This window comes from Dendropsophus ebraccatus, chromosome 2, assembly GCF_027789765.1.
Source record: "Dendropsophus ebraccatus isolate aDenEbr1 chromosome 2, aDenEbr1.pat, whole genome shotgun sequence".
NCBI classification, from domain to species: Eukaryota; Metazoa; Chordata; class Amphibia; order Anura; family Hylidae; genus Dendropsophus; species Dendropsophus ebraccatus.
This window is the reverse complement of record NC_091455.1, coordinates 150679901-150694028: the sequence shown is the minus strand read 5'-3', so window position 1 is coordinate 150694028 and position 14128 is coordinate 150679901. Positions and strand designations below refer to the sequence as shown.

Sequence of the window (14128 nt, the reverse complement as noted above, 5' to 3'; positions counted from 1 at the left end):
AGTTACAGGTCCCAGTCCAACTATAGGTCACATGACTAACTAAAATCATAAGGATCCATGATAGTTTTGGTTCAAGGTCATTACGCTCTTCTCAAACCAGCCTTTGTCCACATTCCAAAGCAGCTATTTTAAGCGCCAATGTGTATCATGTGCAATTTACTTTCAGCTAACACACAAACAGGGATTTACCTAGAAAAGGCTGGGTCCCATAGCAAATTCTAAATGGTCTCCTGAGACACACAAAGATTTCTTTATCTCATAGCTTTCTTCATAATAGGAGACAAAATTGGCTCAAAAAGAAAAAAAAAAAGTCTGAGGGAAAAAAAGTCTCAGCTTTTGTTTTGTGCATTTCTATATGACATACTGCTCATTTTTATAACTCTGCTTGAAACCATTTTGAAAAAAACTTAGTGTTAGTATTATCAGTGAAACATGAAATTGGTTGAGTTGGTGGACCATTACAAAAGTTATACAAACAAAACTTTTCCTATCTTATTTAAAAGAAGCACTTTTACACATCCTAAAAATTGCCAACTTTAAACATATGCAAGGAATATCAACAGGACTTAGCGCTGTGAGTTGAGTCCAGTCTATGACACAGGAAGAGGAGGGGAAATGAGACCAATACTTTGTTGACCCCTTAATCCACCATGACATACCAGCTAGTTTCTGACCTCAGACAGGGATAAATCTAGGCCATTGCGATTTAAAAGTCAAGTGCCTCTAAAAGCAATTGTCTAGTAGTCCTCCAACTATTAACTTCAGTCACAACTGCATTTGGCTCCCCAGGTGTTTAAAGCATCAAATATTAAGTACCAGTAGCACTAGACAGGTTGTAGCATTACATGATATTGGTTCCAGGTTCACAATAACGACTGGTAGTTAAAGTGGTTATCTCCAGTGCTACAAAAACATGGCCACTTTTGCCCCACTCATGTCTCCAGTTCAGGTGTGGTTTGTAATTAAGCTCCATTTACTTCAATGGAACAGAGTTTCAAACCCCACCCAATCTGGAGACAAGAGTGGTGCAAAAGTGGCCATGTTTTTGAAGCACTGGGTAACCCCTTTAAATGGGAACTCTGGTTAATAAAGATTTAACACGGCGCAATCCCCACCGATAATCAAACTTGCTTGTAATAGGTTTCTATTACATGAACTAGTCCGTTTTCAGCTTATCCTGACCCACACTCTAAGGCTGCATTCCCACGTTCAGTGATCCGTCAGGACGTGGAATGCATGTACCAGAGTTCCCCCGTGCCCGGACAGCATCTGTAATTAGATGCTGGGAGTGGGGGAGACTGTATTCATAAGCGCCGTGCTGTAGTAACAGCACCGCACGGCTGATTCATTACAGCGCGGCGCTTATGAATACAGTCTCCCCTGCTCCCAGCATCTAATTACAGATACTGTCCGGGCACGGGGGGACTCCGGTACATGCACTCCACGTCCGTGATCAGTCAGGATCACGGAACGTGGGAATGCAGCCTGAGGCTGATGAATTTTCACTTCACCTGGTCCACATGTCTCAACTGCTATATCTACTGAAACTAAGGCTAGGAGCAGCATAGCCAAGTGGAAAATAGTCAAGCAATTGGTTGGGGATTAGTAAGTTCATCTACATGCTTTTAGTGCATGTGTGCCATAGGCTGTATGTTTTCCAGGGCTCCATCTAACTTCAGTAACTGGTAATCAAATGCCGCACGACTGGATTCGGTCGAACCAGAGCGTGCATGAGTTGTGCTCATCTCTTGTCTTGCAATATCATATGGTCAGATACTTTCCTCTATTAGCATTCAGTGTGACAAAAGATTGCAAATACACCTGGTATTGAGTAGGTCATGAGCACTTTGATCTAACCCACAAGTCAATCACTGCATTTTAAGGACCCCAAGCCACTTCTAAGTTCATAGGAAAATAGTTTCTGCAAGAGGACAAATTGAAGTAATTGTTCATTCACATGATGCTGTAACGTACATCAAAATCTGTCCGGCAAACAGCATGTGTAAGGGTGCCCGCACATATTGCTGATAAACTACATTAGCAGCATGGAGTAATCTAGCGCTTTATCAATACCACCTACAGCTTTAATGACTCAACTTTAGAACTTTATTCCCTCACCCCCGCTCCCTATCAGATCCATATGGAACCCACAATAAATCAGTGGCTTAAAGAGTAGTAGTGCAGACTTACACTTCTAAGTCGTTTTATTAACCTTCACAATGCTGCAACTTTGGTGACCGATAAGTTTATTTTTTTTATCCTTGCCAAGAACTTGTTTTCCCATCAACTTAAAAAGCAAGCTTTGTTATGGCTAATTTTTTATTTATTTTTTTTTAAAGCAGCAGTCCACAAAAAATTATTTTTTTGTGAATTGCTTCTTTAAAGGGGTTGGCCACTTTATAGTAAATTTGCTTAGTGTACAACTGTACTGTATATACTGACAGCAGCTCCCTGTGTACCTCAGAGCTAATATCGGACTCCCCTCCTTCAGCATGGGCTACTCTGCTCTGTTTTAGTTCATAAGACTGCTTACATGGTGAAGAATGGGACCATGCCCCGCCCCCCAGTGTCCACCACTGAGCCTGTATATGTCTATAGAGGACACAGGGGGCGGGGCAGGGCATGGTCACATGCTCCTCCATGTCAGCCATTTTATGGACTGAAACACAGAGCAGGGCAGCAAAGCCTGGTGAATAGGAGTCTGATTTTATCTCTATGAGGTACAGAGGGAGCTGCTGTCAATATATACAGTGAGTACACTGAGTACACTTACTAATACTTTGTACTGACCTATAGATACTTTGTACTGAACTATTTGACTATAAAGTGATCAACTCCTTTAAGTATCATTATTCCTCACACTGCATTAATAACGGATTTCCCAAGAGACCCACTAAAATTGGTCACAAAATATGCCCTACTCGCCTGATTTAGGTATAGATTTCTAAGTCGCAGATTGCTCACAAAGTACACCAGGTGCAGGTTTGAATAATTTCCGCCCCATATGTCTTAAAAAAAAAACATTATGGGGAGAAATGCAATTGAGCTATTGCTTTTGGGTTTCATTTTTACAGAGTTCAGAGCGGTATAAATGACAAACTTACAACTCAAACAAATTACAATAAATTTACACACACACACACACACCTACTGAAAACCCAAAACACTAAAAGAAAGCAAATTTGTTTGCACTGCTATATACTTCTCAAACCATAGCAAATATTTTAAAGTGACTCTGTACCCATAATCTGTCCCACCCAAACCACTTGTACCTTCAGATAGCTGAGTTTACTCCAAAATCTGTCCTGGGGTCCGTTCAGCAGGTGATGCAGTTATTGTCCTTAAAATAAACTTTTAAACTGGCAGCGGTCAAAACGGCCGTGGCCTAGAGTACCCGTGCCCTAACCTTGCACCCCCCCCCCCCTCCTCCTCCCCACCCTCTTCATCATTAGGAATGCCACTGGCAGGATCTTTCCTATTCCTCTGCAGTAAAAACTGCACAGGTTCCTTAGCAATCCAACCCATGTGCCGTCCTCACACAGCTGATGAATAGTCGAATACCTGCCTGGTGCATTCCTAATGAGGAGGGCAGGGAGGAGGGACAGAGGTTGTGCCAGCCTAATGCATAGTGACTCTAGGCCACGGCCATTTGACACAGGGCTGCAAGTTGAAGTTGTTTTTAGGACAATAACTGCTTCACCTGCCGAACGGACCCCAGAAGAGATCTTTGATTAAAAGCAGCTATCTGAAGGTACAAGCAGTGTCTTTTTAAATGAACGGAGGTGTGAGGTTAAGCTGTATTTTCTATTAGTACTATTTTTTTTTGAGCTACTAGCAGTGAATCTTCTCCAATAGGCCACACCTTAGCCAGACCAGGTTTGGTGTGACAAATTTTCAAGCCAACATACTATACTCACTATTTTCTTTGAAAAGACCACCCACCATGGCATTCTCAAAGATTTAACTGCACAAATGTTTGATCACCTTATATATAAGTTGGCTGTGGTGATTTTTAAAATATTTTGAGACGAAAACACTCCCATTTAAAATAAATTAATGAAGACAACAAAGCAAGCTGTGGTGTATATTGGGACCATGTGCTACAGACATTTTGGTGTACTGAGGCATCCCCTCCCCCCAACAAAATATCAGCAGAGTGGGACGTCGATGCAGATCAGGACACTGAGGGGGCAGTCCCACCCCCAGTGCACCAAAATGCCTCACAAGCATAGGGAATAAAAATATGTGGGGGAAAAAAAAAATAATATGTGCACACACATGCCAGACCACTGCTTTCACAGCAATGAGCTGGCAACAAGGGGGGTCTGGCATCAGAGGGAAGAAAGACAGTGAATTTGTAAATGCAAAATTTAATTCGACAAGCCCTAGAATATATAACTATATGAGCTGAAATGGGATTACCTCTAACACTAAAAGGTTAGGATTTAATTGTTTCTCTATGACATCTTGCATAATGCAGTTTACTGTTACTCCGTTATCATTTAAGATAGTTTTCAGTAAAAACCTGTTACTATGTTCACTTACCAAAATCAACAAAACGTTTAAAATGTCAAGGGGTATAAAAACTTTTGAAGCAGTGTGCACGTAATACAGAAAACCTAAGCCCCTAGATAGCAGTACACAAAAGGTAGGTTTCTAAACAAAAAAAACTGGTACCAAACTTACTTATTTCAGGTCAATAGAAAACTGTGTGTTAACAAGTTGTACAGTTCAAGTTTCATGTACACTGTTAAATCCCAATGATTATATAACAGATGCCACCCCCCCCCCTAAAAAAAATAAAAAAAATCTTTGGCCTAGGGAAGATGCAATATGTTGAATTAAAGTGACAACAATTTTTTAAGTGCTCATCCCCTCCTTGGCCATTCCCTACCTAATCCTAGGTGAGGGTGATGCTCCACCAGCGTCCAGCTGTTATCATCCACACAATGACTTTTGTAAATCAGCAACTGGCAGAAGTCCCTGGCTGTCATGTCTGCTAGAATCTCCACCATTTTGCATGTCCCATCTTCACTAAAGACTTTTACAACCTGTAATATAAAGGACACACTTAATAGCTATAAAATGCAAAAACAGTACTTATGCTATTCCTTCTGCCACACTGATGTCAATCATGCAATGAATAAAAGAAAAAAAAATTACTACTGCTGAAACTTTAGAAAGTTTTTCCATCTTTCTGCTATTCAGTAAGAAGCTCTATTTTTATCCCCATTCCCCAGTTTCCTAAAATATGTATATCATTTAAAGATGTTCTGTCTCTTTTGTACTGTCTAATAGTAATTGTATTACACAAGTGCAGTTTCTAATAAATATTTTCTTCTCTACTTGCTAATTTCTTTTTTTTTTTTTTTAAAGTGCTAGATGTGTAATTAAACAATACAACAAAAATACTATAGATTCGGTATTCATAGATACAAACACCTAAAGAATCTGAAAATGTGGTTTAAATGTAACCTTCAAAAAAGGTTATGTTGTATGTAAGTTCTACACTTCCCCTTTAACACTCAATTATATAAGTACATGACCTGCATCCATAATTGATCTGAATAATCTTTAAAGACAGCCATCTATAAATCTTAATCACTGGTACTGTACATTTACATATAACAGCACGCAGTAATAGCCACCAGTGCTATGATATGGAACATACATGCATGCACACAATAAAAATGCATTTTTCTAAACACAAACATTTACAATAAATTCTAGATGGTTTACAAATTGCAATGATCTATATGCAGCACATACACAGATATTTACACGGGAACATACAAGTGCATAAAACATACGGATGCACTCATTTGGTGACACACAAACTAATGAAGATATCATTAGGAAATATTCAATATGAAGACTTACCTCTACTGCACGTAAAAGGCAGCAGTCAGGAGAACAAGATGGCATTTTAAGTCTAGATTGCCTCTTGAAATAGTTTTTTTTTTTTTTTCTTTTTGCCTTCCAAGCCCCTTTTGCAGACTAAAAGCTGCACACACAGGGAAGAACACACAGTGTCAACGGATTACAGTACTGTACTGTACCTGTCACGTAGCCAGTCTTACATGGCACTGTTCCTGGGGAAAGGCAGGCAACTCTTCCAGAGCTCCTCTCAAAGGGTTACACAGTCAATCTTTTAGGTAGTGAATCAAACCACATTTTGCAGACCAATCGTAGTTCTCCACTGACTGATGTAATCATTTCCCACACACTCTTGCAGACTTCCAATTTTTTTGGAAGCATTTATATATATATAAAAAAAATTATATATATATATCTCCCACCCTATAGAAAAATATTCTCTTTTATGACCACCCACATTTGTTAATATCCAAACCCCGAAGATAATAAAGTTCAAAGTGGGGGGGGTTGAGAGGGGGGGGGGGGGAATTCTCTGCCAAAAGCATGCGTGTACTCTTCTGAATCCTGACTGCTGTGCCAAACTGCTCACACAATAGCCCTGCCTGGAAGCAGCTGATGTCATCCACATGCAACTTAAGCATCTGAACTTCTGGTCTGCTTGATAACTCTTTATTTCCCTTCCTTCATAGATTCAGAAGATGCTGATTCATCGACTACAGTGAGACAGGAATTCACCCTCCACACAAGGATGGTAAAAACACTGCAGCTCCATGGTGAAATGGGAAAGGGCAGACATTACTTTACATTAACTGCTGATGAACTGGATTCTGTGTGAGCAATTTATGGAGACTAGAGGACTATAGGAAATAAAGAGGATTATGGAAATTAGGAAGTTCAAATTTAGCAAATATACCCTTTTAATAAAGCCAACAGGACTACTGGAATTTCTTTAGCAATTTTTGTATAGCAGTAAATATACAGCTAGCCATAGATTAGCCATTATGAGACCCTGTACAAAAGTTCTGAGTGGATGGGCTTGTGTTTAACCACTTCCTGCCCTGTAGAAAAAACATTCATTGTATTAAGACTGCAATACCATTTTATAACCGCGACAACAAATGGAGAAGCTACTCTGATGTCATCTGTGAGAGCAGCTGTGACGGAAAGCAGACCTCACCACAGCACCTTAGAATGTAAATTGTGGAGGAGCAGTGTACCCCAGGCTGTCCACCCATCCAACCTGTCCCCCACACCAGAGGTGTTCCAGATGCTGCCTGCGCCGGTAGAGCAGCGCCAGGAGTACTGCAATAACGGGGGAGCATGTGGAAGGAGAGTTGTTTTTATAGCGTTCACTGGCACTGCAGCTGCACATAACTGTGGCCCACCGGACAGTCCTCAGACGATCCCTCGAGTGATGTGCAGCTGCAGTAAGACCAGACGTGAGTGCTTTGGACGGCACTTGGGGGGTGGGGCATGATCACATGCTCCTCCATGTCAGCCATATTATGGACAGAAACACCACAGAGCAGGGAAGTACAGCCTGAAGGAGGGGAGTCTGATATTAGCTCTGAGTAACACAGGGAGCTGCTGTCAGTATATACAGCGAGTACAGTTACTAATACTGTACACTGAATTATTTTACTATAAAGTGGCCAACCCCTTTAACCCCCAGGCGACCCTGGGCGTATCTGTACGTCCTGGGCCGCCTAAGGATATTCAGAGCCGTGGCGCACGGCGGCCCCGCTCTGAACCTCCGCAGTCCCAGGTGCTGCTCATAGCACGGGACCACAGCTATTAGCGGGCATGGTCCGAAGGCCGTGCCCGCTTAGTAATCGGAAGCAGCTGTCAAAGTTGACAGCTGCATCCGATTACTTACTGTAGCCCATCCCTGGTGTCTAGTGGGTTGGATCGCCCCCACACCCCGGGACATCGTCCCGGAGGAGAGATACACACACACACACTATTGCTTTCGGCTGCAGCAATCCAGTGCCTCTCTCATTGATCTATGCTGTATAACTATACAGCATAGATCTCAATGAGAGATCAGTGTGCATATACTAGAAGTAGAAGGGGGGCTTCTAGTATAAGTGTAAAAGAAAAAAAAAAAGTTTGAATCACCCCCCTTTTCCCATGTTATAAATAAAAATAAAATATACATGTTTTGTTATCGCCGCGTGCGTAATTGCCCGAACTATTAATTTATCATATTCCTGATCTAGCACGGTAAACTGCGTAAGCGCAAAAAATTGCAAATTTTTGGTCGCATTAAATTGTAATAAAAAGCGATCAAAAAGTTGTATTTGTGCTATCAAGGTACCCATAGAAAGTAAAGATCATGGCGCAAAAAACACCTCACACAGTCCCATAGACCAAAGGGTAAAAGCGCTATAAGCATGGGAACAGAATTTTTACGGAACATACATTTGTTTTTTTTTTTCAATTTCACCACACATTTAATTTTTTTCTGGTTTTGCAGTGTACTTTATGAATTTAAAAAATAAAATAAAAAAATCAGCCTGTCATTGCAAAGTACAGTTAGTGGCACAAAAAATAAGGGCTCATGTCAGTCTCTAGGTGAAAAAATGCAACTGCTATGGCCTTTTAACCACCAGGAGGAAAAAACAAAATGCAAAAATCGAAATTGGCCCAGACCTCTAAGGGTTAAACAGCAGACAGAACACAGCTGCTGGTGTGACAGTTTAGTTGGTCAGTTCTCCCTGTCAGACGCAGTTGAGGAGAGACTGAGAAGACAGACAGCTTGAGCAAATAGACTTGAGAACATTGACAATAGCAGAGAATCTCTGTACCATCATAGTTTGAGGAATAAGGAGGGTAGAAGAACCTTGAATATTTCTAGAAACTGTTCTTAGTTGGCTTCTGGCCCAGCCAAGATACCAGTCAGAAGGATCTAGTCGAGGGTTGGGAGATTCAAATCCCACCGATTAGTGATGCTCTCAATTGCAGGTGACTACAAACCGCTTTTCACACAACCACAATAACCCATCTTTAGCCACCCACCATCAAGATCTGTATTGTACTTGTGTCTGCTGTATGTCAAAAACAGACTAGGAGGGAGCTTTTGCTATAAAACTCTTCACGGGCAGTCTGTTGTCTGATTTAAATTGAATCTCATAATTTAAAGGGGCACTCCACTTAATAAATTTTAACCCTTTTGAATTCCTACCCATAATATAAGCTTGTTTGTAATAGGTTTAATAAATTACGTGAACTGGGTCGTTTGTCTGCTGTAAATCCTGACTTACACCCTGAAGCTGCAGAAAATCCTTACTTCCTGGTCCAATTGGTCCACTTCCTGGTGTCTCCAATCCTTTGTCCTCTCCCTCCCTTCTGAGACCAAAGTCACGTGATCTGTCTCTTGTTGCCAGGCAAGCTGTAACAACTCCTGTAAGGCTGGGTTCACACATGGTTTTTGCAATCAGTTTAACGGATCCGTTTTTTAACTGACAAAAAAAATATATGGTGTCAGCAACGTTTGTGTCCGTCAAAAAAAAAAAAAAAAAAAAAAAAAAAAGGATCAGTTTTGATCCTTTTTTTATAATGGAAGTAAATGGAAAAAAACTGATCAAAACAGATGCACACAACTGGATCAGTTTCTGCAATCCGTGGATGAAAAAAACGGATTGCAAAAACGCAGTGTGAACCCAGCCTAACTGTGCCCACCACTATCATCTTACAAATCAGTTAGCACCTGGCCAAGGAGAGGGGAAACAAAACAGTGACATCCTCTTAAGCAGTGTAGGGAAGAGGAAATAGTTTCATCTATCTTTCTAATCTATGAAGATTGATAGCTAGCAAGATATTTTGTTTAGTGTAAAGGAGAAGCAGATCGAGCCAGTGATTGGCAGATATTACAAGATAGGTTGGATACTTGGCAGTTGGCTCTGAGGTCCAATGCATGCTGGGAAAGGTAGTTTCCCGCTGACGCCATCTTCGATATAGACCAGCTTTAAAAAAAAAACAAAAACAAAAAAAACTTGTAACTCAGGAACAGCGGCAGCTAAAAAGACAGGAGACAGTTTAAATACTCAGGGGGACTTTGTGAGTAAGACCAACTAGGTTTGGGAGAATTTCATTTATGAGCTGTTGGGTGGGATACCCCTTTAAGGGCATCCTATCATCTTGTCATCAGCCAAGGCAACAGTATCAGGGGTTGACCCCTGGGTAATCACAAGGTCCACTCCACTAACCATCAAGATCAGGTGCAGTTATCCCCTAAAACATCTATAGCATGCCCCCAAAGAGATTAAAAGTGAAGCACCAGTGAGCAGCCCGTGCCCTCCTACAGAAGCCCACAGGTCCACCAGTGACAGTGGTGAGTCGTGTGAGAAAGCTGTGGTGCACTACAAGGCCCAAGCATCCTATTTGGTTTAAACAATGCTCATAACCATTCTGCAGATCAGCAATAATCTCTTTCCTGTTTGACATGGTGCTCCCTGCTGCCACATGTCAGGGCCTGCCAAGAGAAGAAGTTTTCTATGGAGTATTGCTTTACTACTGCTTTAGATAGTTATTGACACCGGTATTTCAAACATTAACTTGCCTTAAACTGCCAGACAAAGGGATGAGAACTGCGCCCAGCAGCTGCAAGGTACTGTGGAGGTTTACAAAGCATTGGCACTGACCTCCTCAGCCCCTTCTTCCAGTGTCATCTATTCTCTCCATTCACCCGACCACCTTACCCATTCCCATGACCAAGATTGGCAGTCAGGAGCACCTAACAGAAAGAATCCTCACATGTGAAAGTAGACAGGATAAAAGTTATTTCCTGCCTCCCCGTGAGATGATGAAAGGTAGGTCAGGAACTCATTTCCATTCTGCAGCATATTTTACAGATTTGAGTGACTGGTGTTTTAAAAGGGTTTAATGTAGTTGGGCCACTGATACCACACTGCCAAAACACAGTTTAACTTTAATAGGCTGCCTGAGAGCTGTAGGGTTGCTTCACTACTGGATAGGGGGTGCCAAGTGGGAGTCATGTTTTGGGTGGAGGACTGAAGGTTGCCTAGATGGCAGGCAGACGAAGACCCTAAAAGTGACTTTCATAACAGAAGCAGAGTTTCCAGTGAAATAGTCATAGGTGGTTAGGGTGTGGTGTTGCACTGCTATTACTGTACTACCACTCCCCCCCAACCACGCACAAATAATTGAGCCCAGCTATACACTCGTGATTCTGCAGTGTAAAGGCCCTATTAAACATTGTTAGTGAATCTTTAAACAATAATCACAATCAATCTTGTAGCAAACAATTCGGAGGTTATTACATTTACTGATTACGGTTATGAACGATCAGTTTTGCATTGTTATATGATCGCTAAATGTTCCTCAGAACAATCCACACAACATGTTTTTTCTGCGAATGATTTATTACACAAACAGATATGGGAATGATCTGCGAACTACGTCAATTTTTCAAAATGTTGAAAAACAGAAGTTGATTGCTGGGTGTTAAATAGAAAATGATAATTTGTGTAGTAAGGCCCTATTAAAACAGGAGGATTATAGTTAAAAAATTTGCCATACCAGTTGGTTCATGCAACTTCTGTGGAGTATCACAGGCTTGCTTTGAACAATGTGTCTAAAATCAGAGGTAAGAGGTACAGGTAAATCAAATATAGGTGGTGATCATTGTTTCCAAATAGTCCCTCTTTGCTACTACCAGAACAGCTAAAAAAAAATGTGATTTCATGTTCCCTAGTTGAATATGTGTGACTATCATATTACTGACACCAATAAGATGCATTTTAAGCGCTTGTGTTTTTGTCACTCAATGGGGAGGAAACAGACATACGCTGTTACAACAAAGGAGCACAACAAAATTTTAAAATATGGCATTAGGACTGCATAGTATGAATGACCGCTAGGATCTTTAGTGTATTTCTATTTGGTGACCCCAGCTGCAGGACAAATATTTAACAGAGGAGAATCGCATTATGGGTATGACCCAGAGGAAGTGCTTCATACATGCAAAATGGCCACAGGGTGCCATGTCCTCTTACCTGACTTCATCGTGACTTCTTGCTTCAAGTTTCACACAAATTGTGGGAAAAATATTACAGTAAAGATTTGTTAAAGGTTTCAAAAGAAAATTTGCTGCTCCCCTATTCCTCTGCGGACCTTCCATAAAATTGAGAATGAAATACTACTGTATATTATAGGGCTTATACAGAAGTAGATTTCCCCATATAAAACTGAAACTTTTGCAAACACTTTTCCTAGCCAATTAATAAAGTCGAAGTGTCAAGCCATTATTTCATGCCCTGCAGAAATATCAACAAAGAGATGAAAAATAGATGAATACAAGATACTGTCAGCTACAAAACTTCAACAAATGCATTTGCTTTGCATCTTGGGTCCCTGGATTAGGCAGACCCAAAACACCAACCACCTCTAAGTAAGGACATCTAGTGGAAATCTTATTTACCAACTGTTATCCACAATTTCCCAGGTGAAGACAACTTTTAGCAGTAATATTTGAAACGATTATGTTACGTTTACACGAAACGATAATTCGCCCGATCGTACGATTAACGATGTCGGAGTAATGATTTTTTTTTCATAATGATCAGCGTTTAGATGGTACGCTATATCGTGCGGAAAATTCGTTTTGCGATCGCTTAAGCGACTGTTCACACAGAACGAGCTGCGAATTTTTTTGCGAACGATTAATGACAATTTGAGAAGTTGTTGAAAGATCAAAATGAACGATTTCTCACTCGTCATTTGATCGTTCGCAGCGTTTACACATACGATTATCGTTCGAATTCGATAGTTATTGTGCGAATTCGCACGATAATCATTCCGTGTAAACATGCAGGAAGGAAACATGCAGCATCACTTCAGAAGTTAAAGGGAAAAGCCAAAAGTAAATTAAGATACCCATAAATATTGCAGCAAAGTTTTTCAAACCTACCAGCTTTAGGAGGACCAGATGACTATCTTCTGTAAAAGAAGCAGTTCACCACCATACACATATTGGGAAAGAGCTACTGGGCATCTTGAATTTCAAGGTACCAGACGATGTTTTCATAAGAAATAAGCCTCAAATGAAGATACAACTGAAGTAAAGTAGTCCAAGGAGCAAATTGACCTTTTATGTTGCCAGTCCACTAATATTCACAGTTACCTATTGTGTGATGCTCAACTTTCATGTTATACACCAAGAGAAATGGTTAGGGTGCATTGCTAGGGAAAAAAAAAAGCAGGGGCAGGTTTTTATGGGACATCTAAAGTGTTTCCAGTAAACTGCCTAGGCACTTATTTTTACTGTTGCCTAAACTCAAATGATTGGACTAACAAAAATTAAAAATTAAATTTGTTTAATGCATGGTTTAAAAAGGGGACAGTCATCAGAAAATGGCCAACTTTTTAAATTTGTTACACATTTAAGAATTTTTGGTAATATTTAATTTACTGTATTATAGAATGACACATTGTTGAGGAAAACTGAAAAGAAAGGTTCCCTTTAATGCCTTGTGGCAAAGCATCAGACTCCATATCAGAGCAGCTATACTACAATGTAAAAGGTACAACTATCATTCCTTGCTGGCAGCAGGATACGCATTGCATTGACTGTATAGGTGCACAATGCAGTCAACAGCAATGCCGGATGAAGTTTCTTACCTTCATCCTCAGCGCCGGTGGGCAATAGGGACATTTCAGCAGGTTAGATTCTTCTGTCTTCCAGTGGCGCACAGCAACCAATCACAGCTCAGCTTTCATTTTTCTAGTCATTTGAAAGCTGAGCTCCAATTGGTTGCTACTGGAAATGGAGAATTTTACTATGAGACAGCTTGATAGAACTCTGCAGCGGAGCCTTGAGTTGTGCATGGTCTAAAGCAGTGCTTCTGAAACTCACTGTTCCAGCCTGTGCTGGGCATGGGCAAACAACTAGGACGCCAAAGCAGAGACTACAGCGCTAAGGTCAGCACCCCGTTTAGAATGGGTAAGGGTAAGGGATTTTTCATTTCCACAGATTAATAAAAAAGACTGCAGACAAGTGCTTTTGGGAATGACCTGACATTGACTATAAAATACACAGAATGATGACCGCATTTACAATGGTAAATAACGATTATTTGTATACTCTAGTATACAAACTATCAGTTACAAACGATGTGTTCATACAGCGAACAATTAACAATGATTTCATGGTCAGCTCAAAAGATTCTATCAATGACATATGAGTTGATTATGCAAAAAAGAGCCCGTGGAGCCTCATTTAGAGTAACAC

General features: G+C 40.7%; 1 protein-coding gene across 1 annotated transcript in view; it reads right to left on the bottom strand.

Moving 5' to 3' along the window:
• GRB10 (growth factor receptor bound protein 10) overlaps window positions 1–14128 on the bottom strand; it is a 157399-nt gene that overhangs the window by 21900 nt on the left and 121371 nt on the right. Inside the window, exon 6 of the mRNA XM_069958519.1 lies at window positions 4895–5051. Within this exon, the coding sequence (XP_069814620.1) occupies window positions 4895–5051 (157 nt within the window). The remainder of the gene's footprint in view (window positions 1–4894; window positions 5052–14128) is intronic.